The sequence below is a fragment of the Cibotium barometz genome, chromosome 50 (assembly GCF_041138505.1).
Source record: "Cibotium barometz isolate CiBa-2024 chromosome 50, ASM4113850v1, whole genome shotgun sequence".
Classification (NCBI taxonomy): Eukaryota; Viridiplantae; Streptophyta; class Polypodiopsida; order Cyatheales; family Cibotiaceae; genus Cibotium; species Cibotium barometz.
The window spans coordinates 35,393,708-35,415,124 of record NC_141095.1 but is presented as its reverse complement, the minus strand read 5'-3'; the positions used below and the strand labels follow the sequence as shown (position 1 = coordinate 35,415,124).

The window sequence follows — 21,417 nt, the reverse complement described above, 5'->3', positions numbered from 1 at the left end:
ATTTTATGATTCACATGGGGGGGGTGCCCGGACAGAGTTTAAGATGTGTGGACATCCCTAGGTGTGAAGGGGGGAACTAGAAACATTAAGCTTTAATGTTTATTAAAGTTTGCCCCTAGGCCTTAGTGGCCCTAGGAACTTATTAAAGTTTGGGGCCCTAGGGATTAATTTGGGGGAGGAGTGTTTCTCTCTCCTCTCTCTCTCTCTTCCCTTTTTGGGGAGTCGTGTAGCAAAAGTGGAGGAGTTTCTCTAGCGCATGAAGACAAGCGTGGAAAAGCACAAGAGAAGGAAGGCGGCTGCTGTTTTCTGTGTACTGCTGCTGTTTTTCTTCTGCATGAACAGTTGCACTTCCCACGTGTGCAGTCCGTACAGTGCAAGTACAGTTGGCTGCTGATTTCTGCTGCAAACGTTGTGTTCCCTCTGCTGGATACTCTGCGCACAGGCCCAGTACAGGCTGTACCAGCAAGTACACAGCCCGTACCATACTGTACGACTGCCGTACAGTGTACGGACAGTCAGGTACAGCAAGTGCAACTGCTGTAGGCGGCGTAAACTGATGCTGGACAGGACTGTGAACTCAGATACAGGCAGGTAGACCGTAGAAGAGTGGACAGTGGACTGTTTGTGCAAGTACAACTCTTGGCACGTATCTCGAGGCGGTACAGACGGGTACAGTGCTGATTTTCAGATCTGTATTTTCAAGGACAGCATAAGAGTGAACATCAGGAGGAGGATACAGGCAAGTACAAGCACACGTGTGAAGCAGGGGTGTGGATACAAGTGCCTGCAAGTACAGATTGGTGCTGTTGCTTCCTCCAGTGTTGTTTCACGAGCTGAACTTGGTAAGCTCTGTTTCTGTTCATCTATCTCTCTTTCTACTGCTTGATGTCTGTTGCAGATATGTGTTATCTGGCCCCTTGTGAGAGGAGGGGTATGGCAGATTGACAAGGGTTGAGACAGAGTTTGGACAGCACATGTATGTTTGAGCTGAGAAGATGTATCAAGCACTTGAGTTATGCCAGATGTATGCCCATGGCTGGCCTGCTTAGTGATCTTGGCTGATCAGAGGGAGGCACAGTGTGTTGTTTGAAGACACAGATCTGTGTGCATAGATCCTCTGTGCTGAGAAGGATTTGTGGGCCGTCAGATTGGACTTACAGGTGTAAACCCTTGGCTGGTCTTTGTGTTGTACTCGGCCATTCATTTTATTATAATTGAATAAAGAAATACCGCAAGGGGCGCCAAGCTTTGGGGCCAACAGGTGTCGCTGTGCTTTCAGATTTGGGCACTCTAGCTCCAATCTGTTGTGTTTTATCATCTAGACTACAAGTGGACGGGTGATTGCTAATCTACCGCACTCTGGTTTTCTATCAGAGGCCGGTTTCAAGGTTCCGTCCCCGGGACCAATCATCAACTTTCTGAAGGGGGTGAGCTCGTGGTTGCTTTGAAGAAAGCCATCGCTGAAAATTCAGCAATCATGTCTGATACAGAGGAAGAGTACTTCTATCATGAAGAAGAAGAGCAAGAGACTTCTCCTGAAAGAGATGTATCTGAGGATATTTTTGCAGGAGAACAGGCTGCAGATGTTGAGCCTTATGAAGATGTAACACAGCCAGAAGATGTGCATGGTAAAGAGGATGATGATGCTCGGTTCAAAGATCGCTTGGCTAGTGTTATGGATACTTTTATGCAGCTCACACAAAGCGAGAGATTTCCTGAATTTTTGAGATCTCGCACAGAGCCCCAAAAAAAGAAGAAGAAGGTTCGTTCGAAGAATCTTCCTCAGGGTCATAGTGGTGCCATCCCACAGGAACCATCTTTTGGCCAGTTTCCGAATATGCAGCATGCTTATGGAGCAAACTCTCAGAGTTCCTTCTATGGACAGCCACCTATTTCTCAGCAGAACATGCATCCAGGTTATTTTGGTGGTGGCTCGGTGTTCCAATCCATGACTGGGGGTTACCCTCAGGGAGGCATGGGTATGTATGGGCCTTTTGGAGCCAATTTTCAGCTTGGCATGCAGGGGAATATGTATGGTGGTATGCAGTCCGGTATGGCTGGAAATATGTTTGCAGGCATGCAACCTGGGATGCAAGGCAATATGTTTGGTGGTATGCAGCCAGGTATGCATAATGGAATGTATGGAAACATGGCTGGAATGTATGGTATGCCTGGCATGGGAATGGGAAATGTTGACCCTATGATGGGTATGAATGTTGGGGGCAGCAATCTTACGAAACCACTTCCATATGATAATCTAACGCCTATGGGAAAGGCGAAGGATTACAAGGAAGGGGGAGCTGCAGTGAAGTTTGACACTTTCAGTGGAGCCAAGGATAAATTGAAGGCACTTACCTTTTTACAGCAGTTTGATGCTGCTTTTTCTGGTGGAAATTACACAGAGTCCTCGAAGGTGAGGAAAGCTGCCACTTTTCTCAAGGGCAATGCTTTGCAGTGGTGGTCTACTCTTCTTTTGCAGGGCATAGCACCCACTACATGGGTCCAATTCAAACAGGTTTTCTCTTCCGTATGGCTCACATCTACATTTGAGGTGGATGTTATGACCGCATGGCACAAGCTGGATGCTTCAAAGTGTGATAGTTTGGAGGATTATAACAAGAAGTTTTGGGAAGCTCTACTCCCAGTGACTTCTTACCGTGCCGTGCCATTATCTGAGCAGGTAGAGAAGTATTGTTGTGGGCTGCCCAAGGAGGTACGAGATTATTGTATAAAGACGAGTAACGAACATGTCACAGATGATTGAAAATGCTATGACAGCTAATGCGTTACTCACAGGTGGTTCATCTGGGTTTAAAGGCAGTAAGAAATTGGGCAAGAAAGCTGAAAAATTTGGGCATGCTTCTCGTGATACTAAAGGGTCTTCAGAGACAAAGTATAAGAAGTTGCCAATGCCCAAGAGGACTTCTGAGGAAAGACAGGCTTTGAGAGATGCTCAAAAGTGTTTTTACTGTACTGAAGAGGGGCATATGTCATTCAATTGTCCCAAAAGAACGTCCAAAAAGGACGCTGACAATAAAGGAGAGCCCAAGCCAAAGAAACCAAAGCCTTCTGCAGGCTTAGTTCCTGATCTTGTGGGGGAGCAGCTAGGTGGTGAAGCTACAGAGTTGTGCAGGGCATGGGGCAAAGTGAGAGATCAGAATGCTTTGATCTTCTTTGACACAGGTGCTAGAGCCAACTTCATTTCACCAGATTTGGCTGGCCGATTGGGGATTCGTGCAGAGGAGATGGGGCCGTTACATGAGGCTAATATGGCTTGTCCAGGGTATGCAGAACCCGTTACTCCTATTATTGGGAAGCTTCGGCTTCATTTGCAGGGTTATGTGGACAGCGAAGAGTTCTTCATCATGCCTTTGGATGGCTGTGATGTTTTGTTGGGGATGCCATGGTGCCACAGGGTACATGCGGTGGTGGATACTTACAATAGGACAATTACTCTAACTCATAGAGGGAAAGAGCATGTATTGGATGTAAAACTCAAAGGGGAATCTGTTCCTATTGTATCCGCTTCGGCGATTTCATCAGTAATGAAAAAGCATCTTTCCGCGTACTTGATTTATGTAAAGGATGCACAGGATGATGAGTCTAAGTCTAATTTGTCAATGTTAGATAAGGACAGGGCTGATTGCTTAAGTGGGTTTCAAGACTGTTTTTCCGAGTCATTGCCAGGAGAATTACCTCCTGAGAGGCCAGAAGATCATGCCATAGATCTGATTCCTGGTAGTACTCCACCGAATAGACCGTCGTACCGTGTTAGTGCAGCCCAACAGGAAGAGATTATGAGTCAGGTGCAGGAGCTATTGAATAAGGGGTTGATTCAGCCTAGCTCATCACCCTTTTGCTCACCTGTGCTCTTAGTGCAGAAAAAGGATGGTTCTTGGCGCATGTGTATTGATTACAGGGCGCTGAACAAGAATACCATCAAGAATCGATTCCCCATACCGAGGATCGATGACATCTTGGACCGCTTACAGGGCTCCACAGTTTTTAGTCGTATTGACTTGAAAAGCGGGTATCATCAGATACGCATTAGACCCGAGGATGTGCATAAGACAGCATTCCGAACCACGTTTGGGTTATATGAGTTCTTGGTTATGCCCTTTGGTTTGACAAATGCGCCTGCCACATTTAACAGAATGATGGACAGGATTTTCAGGCCTCATAGAGAGTTTGTGGGCACATTCTTTGATGATATGATTGTGCATTCACAAACTGAGGAAGAGCATAGAAGGCATTTGGCCATTGTGTTTGCAGAACTCAGAAACCATAGATTGGTGGTTAATGGCAAGAAGGGTGAGTTCTTTTTGCAGGAGATACATTTCTTGGGGCATATTGTGTCTGGTCATGGAGTCCGAATGGATCCAGCAAAGGTGGAAGCAATACTTAATTGGCCAGCTTTGAGGACCGTGCATGATGTACGCAGCTTTCTAGGATTGTGTTCCTATTACAGGCGTTACATACGGCACTTTGCTGAAATTGCTTCGCCTCTTCATGCTTTGACGAAGAAAGCAACTCCGTTTAGATGGGCTGATCGGGAAATTACAGCATTCAAAAAGCTCAAAGAAAAGCTTACTTCGGACCCAGTATTGGTGTTACCAGACCTCCGAAAGGCTTTTGTTGTCCAGTGTGATGCATGTGGAAGTAGCATTGGTGCAGTTCTCATGCAAGAGGGACATGTGATAGCCTATGAGAGTAGAGTTTTGCAAGATGCTGAGAAGCATTTACAGGTGTATGAGAAAGAGATGTTGGCTGTAATTCACGCTCTTTCTACATGGAAACACTACTTGCTTGGGGCTGATTTCACTGTACAGACAGATCATCAGACCTTGCGATATTTCCTCACGCAGACTAAGCTTTCAGAGAAGCATATGCGTTGGGCAAACTTTTTGTCAATGTTTCACTTCCAGATTGTGCATGTGGAAGGCAAAAAGAATGTAGTGGCAGATGCTTTGTCACGCAAGCCACAGGTCTCTGCAGTTTCACTTGCTTATCATCATGAAATGAAAGAGCAGTATGCCCATGATGAGGACTTTGAAAGGTTGTATGATCAGATGTCTGAGGGTCAGCGGCATGAGCATTATACTCTCAGAGACGGGTTTTTATTGATGCATGGCAGACTGTGTGTTACCAGGCCATTGCGACTCAAGGTTATGATTGAAAGTCATGCTCCACCGTATGCAGGTCATAGAGGTATTGACGCCACGGTCAAAGCAGTGGAGACTTTCTTTTATTGGCCAACCTTGAGAAAAGATGTTGATGCCTTTGTGAGGCAATGCATCGTATGTCAGAAGGTAAAGTTTGACCGTCAGAAGACACCAGGGTTATTACAGCCTTTACCTATTCCGGATAGACCTTGGGAGAGCATTGCCATGGATTTTGTATTTGATCTTCCACGGACACAAACGGGAAATGATGGCATCTGGACTATCATATGCAAGTTCAGTAAGCAGGCACATTTCATTCTCGTGAGGAAGACAATGAAAGTGGATCATATGGTGAAGTTGTTCATGGTGAACATCTTCAAGTATCATGGCTTGCCTACGTCTATCATTAATGATCGTGATCCACGGATGACGAGTTTGTTTTGGAGAGGGTTGTTTGACAACATGGGTACAACTCTCAAGTTTTCATCGTCATTTCATCCACAGACAGATGATCAGTCAGAAGAGGCTAACTCTACAGTGTTGGATCTTCTCAAGTGTTATGTGTCAGAGGCTAGAGCACAAGCAACAATGGGAAAAGTATCTTCCTCTAGTGGAGTTTGCATATAACAACACTGTACATAGCTCGACAGGCAAGGCGCCTTTTGAGATTGTAGAAGGAGGGAAGAAAGTACCACCCATTTTGCATACAAAGGATAAGATCTTTGAGGCTGATCAGTATGTGGAGAGCTTGGATGAAGCTTATCGGAGAGTTAAGTTGGCCCTCCAGAAAACTCAGCAGAAGCAAAAGAAAGCCGCAGACCGTCACAGACGTGATTTACAGTTTGCATTGGGTGATTGGGTTCTTTTGCGCTTTGAAAAGGCTAGGCTCAAGAAGATGAAGGGTAAAGAGCGCTTATTCCCTAAGTTGAGCATGCGATATTATGGGCCTTTTCAGGTTTTGGAAAAGATTGGTGAGGTAACCTATCGTTTGAAGTTACCAGATCACTGGAGGATTCACAATGCTTTTCACGTGAGTCTTCTTAGACCTTTCCGTGGGGATGTGCCTGAGGATGTATCAGATGAGGCTCAGCCGGAAGTTGAGGAACTTGATGAGGTTCTGATTCCAGAGCAGATACTGGCACATAAAGAAAGGAAGGTACGAGGTAAAGTTTCCCGTCGCTATCTTGTGAAGTTCAAGAACTATTCACTGATGGATGCGAAGTGGATGGAGGAAGGTGACTTAACAGATTCACCTCAGGTTTTGCAGCTTTATCTCGATGCCTTTGAGTTAGAGCCGACTCTTATTGTGGCTCATTCAGGTTCAGCAGAGCATGGGTCTGGAGCATTACCTGATGCTCAAGAGGGGGGTAGCACCTCCACTCCCTTGATACAGACAGGCTCAGATGACATCTAGAGGTCGCTTGGTGCAGTTTTTATCTCACCCGAAGGTACTGAGGCTGACAATACATCTGTTTATGGGACTTCTATGATAAATGTGTACTAGTCACATGGAAATTTTTGTGGATATGTATGGTTCACAGTGGTATACAACTTGGACTATTACTATGTCATTGGATTGCAGTGAATGTTGATACATGTATATGGCTTAGAGAGATTGGGACGCTGATCTTGCCATATTGTATATTTCACTTTGGATATTTTGATGCATCACCAGAATGCAATCGAGGACGCTTGCCATTTTTCAAGAGGGGGGTTTGTCATGGCCCTGTGAAAATGGAACAGTACAAGTGTGGGCATGGTGGTTGCAGAGTCAGAATATTTTATGATTCACATGGGGGGGGGTGCCCGGACAGAGTTTAAGATGTGTGGACATCCCTAGGTGTGAAGGGGGGAACTAGAAACATTAAGCTTTAATGTTTATTAAAGTTTGCCCCTAGGCCTTAGTGGCCCTAGGAACTTATTAAAGTTTGGGGCCCTAGGGATTAATTTGGGGGAGGAGTGTTTCTCTCTCCTCTCTCTCTCTCTTCCCTTTTTGGGGAGTCGTGTAGCAAAAGTGGAGGAGTTTCTCTAGCGCATGAAGACAAGCGTGGAAAAGCACAAGAGAAGGAAGGCGGCTGCTGTTTTCTGTGTACTGCTGCTGTTTTTCTTCTGCATGAACAGTTGCACTTCCCACGTGTGCAGTCCGTACAGTGCAAGTACAGGTGGCTGCTGATTTCTGCTGCAAACGTTGTGTTCCCTCTGCTGGATACTCTGCGCACAGGCCCAGTACAGGCTGTACCAGCAAGTACACAGCCCGTACCATACTGTACGACTGCCGTACAGTGTACGGACAGTCAGGTACAGCAAGTGCAACTGCTGTAGGCGGCGTAAACTGATGCTGGACAGGACTGTGAACTCAGATACAGGCAGGTAGACCGTAGAAGAGTGGACAGTGGACTGTTTGTGCAAGTACAACTCTTGGCACGTATCTCGAGGCGGTACAGACGGGTACAGTGCTGATTTTCAGATCTGTATTTTCAAGGACAGCATAAGAGTGAACATCAGGAGGAGGATACAGGCAAGTACAAGCACACGTGTGAAGCAGGGGTGTGGATACAAGTGCCTGCAAGTACAGATTGGTGCTGTTGCTTCCTCCAGTGTTGTTTCACGAGCTGAACTTGGTAAGCTCTGTTTCTGTTCATCTATCTCTCTTTCTACTGCTTGACGTCTGTTGCAGATATGTGTTATCTGGCCCCTTGTGAGAGGAGGGGTATGGCAGATTGACAAGGGTTGAGACAGAGTTTGGACAGCACATGTATGTTTGAGCTGAGAAGATGTATCAAGCACTTGAGTTATGCCAGATGTATGCCCATGGCTGGCCTGCTTAGTGATCTTGGCTGATCAGAGGGAGGCACAGTGTGTTGTTTGAAGACACAGATCTGTGTGCATAGATCCTCTGTGCTGAGAAGGATTTGTGGGCCGTCAGATTGGACTTACAGGTGTAAACCCTTGGCTGGTCTTTGTGTTGTACTCAGCCATTCATTTTATTATAATTGAATAAAGAAATACCGCAAGGGGCCCCAAGCTTTGGGGCCAACAGGTGTCGCTGTGCTTTCAGATTTGGGCACTCTAGCTCCAATCTGCTTTGTTTTATCATCTAGACTACAAGTGGACGGGTGATTGCTAATCTACCGCACTCTGGTTTTCTATCAGAGGCCGGTTTCATGGTTAACACCAAAATCTGTCCCCTATGGGACCTCTAAGGATCCAAACCCCTAGTGGGATTGAATGATTTCATTGATGAGCACTTGGGTCTATTTATAGGTCCCTTGGACATGGCCGACTGCTGGTCGGCCAGTTCAGACAGCAGTCGGCCAGTTCAGAATTCTTTTAATGCTCCTTTTGTTAAAAGTAGTATCTCATGTGGGAACGAGTCTTAACAAAGGACATAAGTTATTATTTAATTTGTGCTACATGAGTCGGCCATTTCCATTGTGAGGGTATAAATACCCATGCCCACCCATTGTAATTACCATCTTATTCATTGCTAATAAAGTTCAAGCTGTTCGTCAACTCTTCTCTCTCTCTCTCTGCGTCAACTTCTCTCTCTCTCTCACTGCGTGTGTTAAGCTTCCGCATACACGATTCTGACATGGTATCAGAGCTGAGCTCTTGATCCTTGGCTGTACGCAAGGAGCAGTAGGCGCTCGTGATCCTCGGCTATGCACTCCGCATGAAGAAGAAGGTGAAGGCTGGGAATAGCGAGCATCTGCAGCAGCCAACCAAAGTGAGCAAGGAGGCGGCTGGAGCTAGGTGTGTAGTCTAGCGCAAGGGCAGCTGTGTTGAAAGGGCCTGCGTTTTTGTAGGCAGAGCACACAAGCGTTTTTTCTTGCAAGCAGCAGCCAGCATAGCCGAACAAAGAGTAAAGCAGTGCTTGGGTGAATACCACAAGCGGCTACAAGGTAGCGCCGGTGGTGATGCGCAGAGGAAGGCAGTAAGGAGCAAGGCGAGCAGACCGGGTCGACTGAGAAGAGGTGGACGGAGTTTTCGAGATGGGACTCCCGTGTTCGAGCAAGGACGACAAATTGAATGGCGACAATTATGTGCATTGGAACTTGATCATGAGGCTATGGTTTAGCAGAAAAGGCTTATGGGACATTGTTGATGGCTCGGAGGAACGTCCCCGAAGGGATAGCAATCGGTTCACACGTCTTCAGGAGGAGGAGTTTCTCAAATCTCTTGTGGATTGGGATGCTCACAATGCGAAGGCGATGTCGGCGATTGCAGAATCTCTCACCAAGGAAATTTCCCCTGCCATTCAGACTTTAAAGACTGCCAAGGAAATGTGGTCAAAGCTTGCAGGAATGTTTGATCGAGACTCAACAATGCGAGCAGTAACCCTTCTCGGCCAGTTGTTTTCCATCAAGTTTGAAGCCGGGACCTCTATGCAGTCATTTCTAATGAAGGCAAAGGTTATCCATGATCAGTTATCGGCTATGAATAGTGCGTTAACTAGTACCCAGTTAGCTGCCTTGGTTCTTACGAAGTTGCCTGAGGAGTACGAGATGGTCTCGAGGGCATTACGCTTACAAGTCACGAAGGAAAAGCTGGAATTTGATGATCTCAGCTCTTTTCTCATTGAGGAGGAAGCAGTGCTCATTTCCCAAGGCAAGATTCGAGTTCCGAAGGACGTAGAATTGGCACATGCTGCATCGGAATCCAATAAGAAGTCTAGGAGCCGTTGTTATAAGTGCGGAAAGCGAGGGCATTTGGCTCGGGATTGCAAATCCAAAGCTAAAGCTCAAGGCTCGACGAATGACAAAGGCAAAGGCAAAGCTGACGAGGATGACAGTGACAGTGATTCTACCAGAGATGCTACGGCGTCTGCCGGTGTGGCAAGGACTACACTGGCACATGCTCCAGCATTCTAGCTTGGTGGATGGATGCTACCACGTGCTTCAGCCAGAGAGAGGCATGTGAGTGGCAGAGAGGGGGACTAACCTAAGCTCCCATCAGGTGCATTGGAATCGTGTGTCAGCATTCAAAGCACAGGCATCTGGCAAGGAACAAGCTTGATAATCTATGGACATGATGTGTTCACAGTGCATTGGTAGCAGACTATGGACGGGATGAGTTCCTAATTCATTGTGTAGCAGAATTTTGGGCGTCGTGTGTCGACAGTTCAAGGTTCAGAGGATTTTTTGAACGTGACGCAGTTCAACGAATGGGGGATCATGAATGTGGAGTTGTCTGCAATTCATTATTCTATGTGGCAGCTGAAGCTCAAGATGGCATTCCTTGAGGAGACATGTTGTTTGGTGCATTTTCCAAGGTGTACTTGGTATCCGGCCAGTACTGAGGTGTCCATGGTTGCATCTGCATCGACTTGGTTTCTTCATCTATGCCCACTATGAGCTACAGAGAGGGTGTTAAAAGTAGTATCTCATGTGGGAACGAGTCTTAACAAAGGACATAAGTTATTATTTAATTTGTGCTACATGAGTCGGCCATTTCCATTGTGAGGGTATAAATACCCATGCCCACCCATTGTAATTACCATCTTATTCATTGCTAATAAAGTTCAAGCTGTTCGTCAACTCTTCTCTCTCTCTCTCTCTGCGTCAACTTCTCTCTCTCTCTCTCACTGCGTGTGTTAAGCTTCCGCATACACGATTCTTACACCTTTTAGCAAATCCGACTGGATCTACTCCTGGCTCATGATGCGCATGCTGCTGCCCGACTGGACTCCAGTCCACACACTCTAGCGCCTGCAGCCGACTGATGTTTTTACCATCTTCTGATGCGTTTCAGCCGCTTGGTTCTGTGAGCATCCTTTTGGTTCTTCTTGCTCCAAGTCCTGCTCCAGTTTACACTGTCATCAGTGTTCTGTGCTCTATCATCCTGGTTCTACTCTTTATCTGGCTACCTCTTCTGGATCTAGCCCTGAGAATGTCCATGGCATCTATGATGCACATGACACTTTCTATGTTAGAATTTGCATATAACAATACTAAGCATACGAGTACAGGGTTTAGTTCTTTCATGCTTATGTATGGTTTTCAATCTAGATCACCTGTTACAATAGGATTCTCAGGACTGTTGGGGTAAAGGCATAATGCCCACCCTTATAGTGTGTACAAGCCCATAAGTTATAGTACATAGTACACTTAGTACTTTTAATGTACTAAGTGCACTATGTGTACTAGTGCAATATACATGTGTGATAGGGGAGTCACACACTCATGCTTTTCATGAGTTGACTTATCCCCACAACTCTCTCTCTCTCTCTCCCTTGCTTCTCTGTGTATGTCTCCCATGAATGAACTCTAAACCCTAATTCTAGTTTCTCCCCACTAACTGGTATCAGAGCAGGTGTCCTTCGAATCTCTGACGCAGGCAGGCAGCCAGCAGCTCGACTCTCCAGCAGCTGCTTTGCCACAGTAGCACACAGTCGAGAGGAGAAGAAGGCGAATACAGGACTGTCGACTTCAGGCTGGGCGAGCACGTGGCACAAGGCAGCATTCGCAGTCTAGGCGAAGCGTGAGCGAAAGCAGGCTTGAGCGCTAGGCGAGTGAAGCGAAGGCGCATAGCCAGGCGAAACGTAAGCGAATACGTGAAGCGTCCGGCGCTGAGCGTTGGCGTAGAAGGCGAACTGGTCCGCGTACCTGTGCGAAGGCGACACGCCTACGTGGCTGGAAGAAAGCAACTTCGCGTGTGTTCGCCACCTTGAGGCGTTGCAGCCGACTGAGCGTAAAAGCCAGACGTACGTGTGAAGCACTCTTCAGAATCAATTTGCCACGTGCGTGCATGCGAACTAAAAGGCAGTGGCAAGCTTCACGACAAGAAACCCATCATCGCTTTCATGAGCATGGAAAATTAGGGTTTTCTGAGCAGTTCTGTGAGCTTTCTTTTCATTCAAGGTGATGATGGCTGATTCAAGCTACAAAACACAGAGGTGCATGGAGCATCAGCAGCAGCATCATTTATACAGCAGCGCCTGAGGAGTCCCCCTTTCTGCCCTCTTTTCCTGCAACAGCCTGCAAATTGAAGAGAAAAATCAGAAATTTGAAAGGTATTTTGCTTCAATTTTTTTTTTTGGGACTTGCAATTGAGCAGGTACAATTATCAATTGAGCAGGTACAGGTGCCCAATTGCTCAATTTTTGAGCAAAATTGGCAAAATTGGGTGACATTGGTCACAATCAGGATCAATTTGCAGGAAATTGGTCAAATCAGGATCAATTTGCAGGAAATTGGATGTCGAAATTTGGGGCTTTTGATGTAATTGTGCAATTAAGCACTCATACATGCTGTATGATGTGAAAAATTGCACATTTGGGCAAAATTGCAGCAAATTGCAGCAAATTGCAGTGCAAATCAAGGGGCTTTTGTGCCGATTTGGTTGATTTGCATGCAGGCAATCGCATTTGATGCTGTGGTTAATGTGCTGATGCCTTACAAGCACTCAATGTGCCTGTAAATCAAGGGGCTTTCATGTATTTGATGTATATGTGGCCAGGGGGAAGCATCGTGAACACTCTGGATGCCTTCATGTGCGCCAATGTACCATGCATGATCAGAAATTGATCTCAAATCAAGGGGCTTTTCAAGTTTGTATGCTTGTTGAGCTTGGCAAAGCAGCAGGCAAGACATTTATGCCTTGAATCCTCAAAAATCAGCTTGCAGTCAAGGGGCTTTTGCCCAATTTCTGTTCGGGACTGTTGTATGCAGTGTACGGGACTGTAAAAGTCTGATTTTCACTCATTTGGACAGCCAGGAGAGCATTTATTGCTATTGTACCTGCTGGTACAGATTTGGCACAGCTTTGTGCATGTTTTGGCATGGCTGTACACTGTTTTGAGTGATCAAAAGGTTCAAATTCAGCTGCTGAAATTGCCGGTACAGGTTTGGTACATCATTGGTGAGCGCTTAGTACTGCTGTACAGTACTTTGGAAGGGCAAAAGAGCACATTTGAGGTGCTGTCCAAAATCTGCAGCAACCAGATTTTGGTGTTTTCATCACAAAAAGTGGGAGAAAAGTTGCATTCTTGCTTCCGCAGTGGGAGATAAAGCTTGGGAGAACATTTGTGAGCACTTTGTGTGCTTTGGGTGCAGTGTTTGCACATCTTTTGGTGCAGTGTTTGCACATTTGCAGGGAGTCAGAGCTCTTCATTGCTTCACATCAAGAAGCTTGAAGGCTCGCATAATTATGATATTTGGCAAACCCAGTGCTACAATGTGTTGCTTCAGAAAAAGCAGCACAAGCCTATCAAAGAAAGGGGTGTGATGCCCGCTTCTCTTACTGCTGAAGAGTGGGAAGATATGGATGAGCTGGGAAGATCTACTATCATGTTGTCTGTGTCAGACTCATTACTTTTCAGCATTCGTGAAGAGAAGACAGCTTGGGGAATGTGGCAGAGATTGCAGGACTTGTATGCCCAACAAAGTGCCTCAAGCAAAGTGTATTGGTTGAAGAAACTCATAGGTCTTCAGATGAAGGAAGGGGCGTCTATGACAGCCCATTTAAATGAGTTTAATGGTATTGTCAGCCAGGTTATCAATCAAAAGTTGGCAATGGACGATGAGTTCAAAGCCACTTTTTTGTTATGCACTTTGCCAGAGAGTTGGGACACATTCAGGACAGCCACTAGCAATTCGAATGCTATGCTGTCATATGCAGATGTTGAGGGTGCTCTTCTTCAAGAAGAGATGAACAGGAAAAACAACTCTGTTGGCAAGTCCAATGCAATGAATGCACGTGGGAGATCCCAGCAAAGGGGAAAAAGCCAAGAAAGAGGAAGGAGCAAGTCTCGCTCCAAAAAGGATTTGGAATGCCATTATTGTGGCAAGAAGGGACACATTAAAAAGCAATGCTACAAATGGAAAAATGATCAAAAAGAAAAGGGAAAAGGCAAAGACAAAGATAAAGATGAAGCCAAAGATGTAAAGCCAAAGGGCAAAAGTGGAGTCAAGATCGAAGAAATCAATGTGTCACATGCAGGTGGCAGTGAGGATGAGGTCCTCTTTACGTCTTCACTTGATGCCCATTCACTTCTTACAGGTGGTCATGGTATGCACTCATGGATCATTGATTCAGGTGCCTCCTTTCATGTCACAGGTTGCAGAGACTTGTTTGTCAGGTACACTGCTGGCAATGAAGGAGTGGTTTATTTGGGTGATAACCATGCATGCAAAATTCTTGGCAGAGGTGATGTGAGGCTTGTATTTTCAGATGGCTCACAGCTTATGCTCCATGATGTCAGGCATGTGCCTGAGATCAAAAAGAATCTGCTTTCTACTGGACAGCTTGATGATGCTGATTATGTTACCACATTTGGTAGTGGAAAGTGGAAGATTAGTAAGGGCTCACTGGTTGTTGCCAGAGGCTCTAAGGTGGACACTCTTTATTTCATGCATGCAGGTGTTTGTCACCATGCTAATGTAAATGCAACCGAGCTGCCGGAAATTTCTATGTGGCATAGCCGGTTGGGACACATGAGTGTCAAGGGAATGGAGCAATTGTCTCGTTTGGGTTACTTGCCTTCTCTAAAGTTTTCAAGTTTTCAGTTTTGTGAGCATTGTATATATGGCAGGCAACTGCAGTGCCCCCACAAGAAAGCTCTTGGACAGAAAGATGCTCAGTTAGAGCTTGTGCATACAGATGTATGTGAGATGCCTCAGCTTTCTTTGGGAGGGGCAAAATATTTTGTGTCTTTTATAGATGATGCCACACGCAAGGTGTGGGTTTATCCTCTTCGTTTGAAGAGTGATACATTCTCAGTGTTTCAGAAGTTTGTTGCTCATGTTGAGAATCAAACTGGCAAAACACTGAAGGCTTTGCGTTCCGACAATGGTGGAGAGTATATGTCCAAACAGTTTCAGGACTTTTGTGATGCTAAAGGCATCAAGAGGGAGCTCTCTACTCCTTATGATCCTCCACAAAACGGGACAGCAGAGAGGATGAACAGGACCATTCAGGAGAAGGTCCGTTCTATGTTGTCACATGCTGCATTACCTCATGGTTTTTGGGCTGAAGCTGTTATGACAGCCGTTCACCTTATAAACAGGTCACCTAACAGGAGGCTTGGTGGGAAAGTGCCAGAAGAAGTATGGACAGGGAAGCCTCCGTCATACAAGCACTTGAGAGTGTTTGGTTGCGTTGCGTACGTGCACATACGCAGGGAAATGCGCACCAAACTTGATCCTAAGTCTCACAAATGCATATTCCTAGGATATGGTGACAGAGGTGAAATGGGGTATAGACTTTGGGATCCCATGAATAGAAAGATCATACGCAGCAATGATGTCATTTTTGATGAAACATGCATGTATAAGGAGCCTGCAAGGCAACAGGAGCCTGGCAGAGTCATCTTTGATGATGATGGACATCATGGACAACAACAAAGGGCTGTAAATCAGCCATTACAGCAAGAAAACCAGCCCTTAAATGGTGCTGAAAATGGTCCAAATGGACAGCCAGATATGGCAGAAGATATCCCTATGGATATACCACAGTTGGAGGAGATACCGGGCATGATTTTTCAGCCTTATGGCATGGAACAGGAGCCACCAATGGGTGATATGCAGGCTGGACAGCAACCTGCAAATGATGGTCATTGGGTACGGAGGTCCACAAGACCCTCCAGAGCCCCTGACAGGTTTGTTCCAGGGGTTGACTATTTGATGCTTACTGACTGTGGGGAGCCCTCATGTTATAAAGAGGCTTTACAGAGGGCAGACAAAGCTCTATGGGAGCGTGCCATGAAGTCAGAGATGGATTCTCTGCATAAAAATGGAACTTGGAAGTTGGTGCCTTTGCCTGCAGGCAAGAAGGTTTTGCCATGCAAGTGGGTATACAGGCTCAAAGTTGCACCAGATGCTAAGCCGAGATACAAAGCCAGGTTAGTGGCTAAGGGCTTTAAGCAGGAATATGGTGTGGACTTTGAGGAGATCTTCTCTCCAGTGGTCAAAATGACCACACTTAGAGCTGTGTTGGCTTTGGTTGCGCATGATGATCTGGACTTGATTCAGATGGATGTGAAGACTGCTTTTCTTCACGGTGATCTCCATGAGGAGATATATATGCAGCAGCCAGAGGGTTATGCAGTAAGTGGAAAGGAGAAGCTTGTATGCAAGCTGAAAAAGAGTCTTTATGGACTCAAACAGGCACCAAGAGAATGGTATCATAAATTTGATACATTCATGAAATCTCAGAAATTCAGGAGAAGTGACATAGATCACTGCTTGTACACCAAGAAAGCTTTGGATGGCAGTCTCTTGATTCTCATTTTGTATGTTGATGATATGTTGATTGCCGGGAAATCTCGTAAAGAGATGGATGCCTTGAAGCAGAGGCTGCATCAAACCTTTGATATGAAGGATTTGGGTGATGCAAATCACATCTTGGGTATGCGGATACTTCGGGACAGAAATCAGCATGTGTTGTATTTGTCTCAGAAGGAATACATTGGCAAAGTCTTGCAGAGGTTCAATATGGACGGGGGGAAGAAAGCTAGTACTCCTTTGCCTCCATATGTGAAACTCAGTGCTATGGACAGCCCACAGTCGGATAGTGACAGGGCTGATATGGCCAAGATTCCGTATGCTTCAGCTTGTGGCAGTCTCATGTATGCCATGGTTGCTACTAGGCCGGACATTGCATTTGCAGTGGGAGTGGTTTCTAGATACATGGCCAACCCTGGCAAGAAGCATTGGGAAGCAGTGAAAGGTGTCATGAGATACCTGAAGGGCACACAGGATTTGTGCATTTGCTTTGGCAAACAGGATGCATTAGTGCATGGTTACACGGATTCGGATTATGCCGGTCATCCAGATAACCGGAAGTCTACTACCGGTTATGTGTTTACATTCACAGGAGGTGCTGTGTCATGGATATCCAGGATGCAGAAGTGCACAGCCTTATCTACTACAGAGGCCGAGTATATTGCAGCCACAGAGGCTTGCAAGGAGGCATTATGGCTATCTCGGTTAGTGGTTGATTTGGGCTATACAGGGGATATTCCATTGTTGCATTGTGACAGTCAGAGTGCCATCCAGTTGGCAAAGAACCCTGTCTTTCATGCAAAGACGAAGCATGTGGATGTGAAGTATCACTTCATCAGAGAGGTGATAGAGAACAAGCAAATTCAGCTTGTTAAGATTCATACGGATGACAACCCGGCTGATCTGTTGACGAAGAGTTTGCCTCCGGAGCGGTTTGCTCATTGCAGACACTTGATGGGCATTGGATGAGGCCATTTTCAGCCTTGATATGGTCTTGTATATTATCATGTACATGCTGATTTTTTCTTTTCCTTTACTTAAGGGCACTTTGCCTTTAAGTGGGAGGTTGTTGGGGTAAAGGCATAATGCCCACCCTTATAGTGTGTACAAGCCCATAAGTTATAGTACATAGTACACTTAGTACTTTTAATGTACTAAGTGCACTATGTGTACTAGTGCAATATACATGTGTGATAGGGGAGTCACACACTCATGCTTTTCATGAGTTGACTTATCCCCACAACTCTCTCTCTCTCTCTCCCTTGCTTCTCTGTGTATGTCTCCCATGAATGAACTCTAAACCCTAATTCTAGTTTCTCCCCACTAAGGACTTCGGCATGATGCAGCACGTAATTTTTTGCAAGATATACAGGAAGTGTTACAAGTTGTGAAGGAATCTATTAGAAGTGCTCAAGACCGAGACATGTTTTATTCTAATAGACATCGTTCACCCAGAGAGTTCTCTGAAGGAACGATGGTGTATTTGCGAGTTTCGAAAGATTCCGAGACTTTACGGACAGGTAGATCTCCGAAATTATCCCCTAGATACTGTGGACCATTTCGTGTTACACGACGGATTGGTTCAGTTGCATATGAATTGGATTTGCCTTCTCATGTGAAAGTTCATCTTGTATTTCATGTCAGTAGACTTAAGGAAGTACTGGGTGGAACAGATCAGTTAGTTACTCCTCAAGAAATTATAGATGTCGAGGACATGCCATTTGTTCCGCACGAACCTGAAAAGATTCTTGGATTTCGTGAAAGAAAATTACGTAATACGCTTATCACGGAATTCAAGATCAAGTGGAAGGATCGTGTTGAGGAGGACGCTACATGGGAGACATTGACTACTCTTCAGAGAGATTACCCTGGCTTTTTAGTGAGCTCAGGAGTGAGCTCTTAGAGGAAGGGGAGTATGTCATGTGCACAGTGTGTATCTACCGTGTGCTACACGCACGCAAGACTAGTTTCGAGGCTTGGGGAAGCTTGGAACTAGGTAGGCTGATTGACGAGCTGAGTTAGGGAAATACTAACGGGCGGGCACCCAAGTATGGACGAGCGGGCGCCCAAGTGTGGACGCCCGATAACCGGCCAAGAGCCTATAAAAGGGTGGCCAAGGTTAGTTATTGGGATATAGAGAGTCTCGCGAGTTTGTGAGAGCTCTATGGTCTTGGAACCTGGATCTAGTGCTGCAGACATGCACCTGCTTTACGCAGCTGAGGCCGGCAGCAATCTCGAGGCCCGTGAGGGCAGCTTCGTGGCGGTATGGGACGTTGCGAGGAGGAGATTGGTCGGTACGTCAACCTAGTTAGCTCAGCTCGTGGCTCTGTGGGGACAGCCAAGACTGGGGGCTTGCCCACGGCTGTCATGGTTGGGAGGTGAGTCAGGCCTGCACCCCCTTGTTGTTTGTTTGTTCGTTTGTTTGCAGGTTTCGAGTCTCGAACCAAGGACGATCACGAGGAGATCCGTGGGGATTTGACAATCTTCTCTTCTCTTTCCCTTCCCTTTCCTTCCCTTCTCTTCTTCTTCCTTTTCTTCTCCTCCCTTCCCTTTTCCTTCTCCTTTTGTTCTCTTCTCCTTCCCTTTTCTTCTCCTTCCTTTGAAGCTCCATCTCCTATCTCGCAAGTCCCATCTCTCCAAATTCAACAATTCTGGGTCTCCCTGATACCTATTTTAATTTTAATTATGTTTTTTTCTTTGGTATTCCTATGCAATGTGCATTGTATATAATGGTCTCTAAATGCTCTAATACCTATTTTAATTTTAATTATGTTTTTTTCTTTGGTATTCCTATGCAATGTGCATTGTATATAATGGTCTCTAAATGCTATTAATATTTTAATTTTTCAAAACGTATTGGTATTTTTTTTTAAAATTGAGAGGAAACATTTCGACAAAAATCCCAATAACTCGAAACAAAAATATCTTGAATTGTTTCCTGTGACTATTTACCCGTTTTGCCATCTCCCCTAACACATGGAACACAAAGTCTACAATCACACTCCAGCTGCCTTTTTCATTGTCCAGATGTCATTTGGTAACTCTTCATAGAGGCATATAAATTTGGGCAACTTTTGTTGGACATCTTGTGATCGGGATATGTGCAACTTGTGGACATGCGGTACCCTTCTTATGTAGGCTATGAAGGGTATCAGCTTGCATCTAGTACCCTACATAGCATATACATGCTGCTTGTTTGCAACTTTTGTTGGACATCTTTGATCTGGATGAAGGAAGGAAATCCATTCTGATTCGTGACTTATGTTTTTTCACCTTTTGTCCCTTTTGTCTCAAAGTTTTACTTGATGAGTTATGGTTTGTTTAAACGTGATTGTATTTAATGGCTTATGTTTGTGGCACTGTTCTGTTGGCAATTCTTGTTTTTTAAAAATGTTTGTAGTATTCACAATTTTGTGTGAAACGTGCAGGCCTGAGACGGAGGAGGAAATAATGCTGAAGGAAGAAATAAAGACGCTCACAGAACTGAGCAAGCAGGAAATGGAAGCAGGTGCCCAGAGAATGAACGGAGTTGTTCCTGATCAAATTGTGGGTCAAGATGCTAAACCACATTCTACATCTGAGGAGTTGTGTATCAAAGAAAAGGAGCTGGAGCAACTCATCAGGGCTCTTGATGACAAAGTGCGGTTCTCCCAAAAAGTTGGTGACAGGCCAGGGTCTCGATCAGGACGCGGTGATGTTGGCAGGAGTTTTGATTTGCCAGAGAGACCCGGGTCTCGGCCAGGTAGCAGGCCAGGGTCTCGATCTGGACGTAGTGACACTGCCAGGATCTTTGATCCATTAGAGAGACCTGGTTCTCAGTCAGGAAGGAGAACTTTTGATTCATCTGAAAGGCCACGTTCGCACTCTGGCTATGGAGGTGGAAGAATTCTAGAGTCAGGTGACAGGTCGTGGTCACGGGCTGGACAGGTTGAAGGTGGTAGAAACCATGAAGCATTGGAGAGGATGGGATCCTGGGCTGGATCCAATGAAAGTGGAAGAAGTTTTGAATCTCTACAGAGATCACGGTGGCGCACTACAGAGGTGGGCGGTGTGTCCGAGTATCCTCCGGAGGTTGGTGGTCCAGATATCTGGACAAGATCCAACGAGGGTGGTCGTGATAGGCAAGGGAGCTGGGGAGAGCGCGAGAGGCTCAATGACAGGGCTGGGATGAGAAGGTATTGAGGAAATGTGGAACTGTCTTCTGGTACCCTGACAATGATCTGGACACGGGCATACACTTATTTTTGTCGACACTAAGGCTTGGAAAGCCTGTTTTTGCACTGTCGGGTTGTTGTTTTCTATACTATGTGCCAATTCTTTTTTGTTAGGCCTGGATTCTTACATTGATATTGATATAGGAAGAATACTGCATGTCCAGGAGCTTGTGCTGATTGAGAAGAGAAGAATTTTTCCTTGCGTTTTCAAGTGGACGAATTCTGTCCACAATAATGCCAATGTCTTTCCTGTAACACTGCTCAATGCCTATGTTATGTGCTATATTGGGAAGCCTGGCTTGTAAGCTTGATAAAACACTTGGGAGTAAAACTATTTGCAAATTTTCTCATAAAATTGGGTCTCAGCATGCTGTCATGGATGAGCTGGTTAGCTGGTTTTCATTTCAGTGACTTTTTAAGGCCCTTTGCTGACATGGTCACGCCCAAGCTTGTTTGCCCTTCTGGACTGCCCCCCAGCCTTGGACAGGGGATGGGAGGGGACTCGTTCCTTCTCCTTCTGTTCTCTTCTCCTTCCCTTTTCTTCTTGTTCCTTTGAAGCTCCGTCTGCTATCTTGCAAGTCCCATCTCTCCAAATTCAACAATTCTGGGTCTCCCTAATTCTTTGTTTTTTTTTGTTTTTTTTTTTTTGGGGGGGGGGGGGGTGGATAAACGGATTTTGCTTGGATACAGTTTGTCTTGTCAAGGTGTAAGGTAGTCAGCTTTGACAGTAAAATGTGAAGAGGCACTTTTTTTTTTGGGTAGGCTTAGCTTTGGATTGCACCAGGTTGGAGTCCCAATCAGCAGATAACCCGATGTTTC

The 21,417-nt window shown here is 45.6% G+C and overlaps 1 protein-coding gene across 1 annotated transcript in view; it reads left to right on the top strand.

The window, feature by feature from the left end:
* The window catches only part of LOC147610066 (eukaryotic translation initiation factor 4B2-like), a 31,214-nt gene extending 10,261 nt beyond the window's left edge, over positions 1-20,953 (top strand). Inside the window, exon 2 of the mRNA XM_086787372.1 lies at positions 19,813-20,953. Coding sequence (XP_086643498.1) covers positions 19,813-20,566 — 754 coding nt within the window. The 3' untranslated portion in view covers positions 20,567-20,953. The remainder of the gene's footprint in view (positions 1-19,812) is intronic.
* The last annotated feature ends 464 nt before the right edge of the window (positions 20,954-21,417 follow it).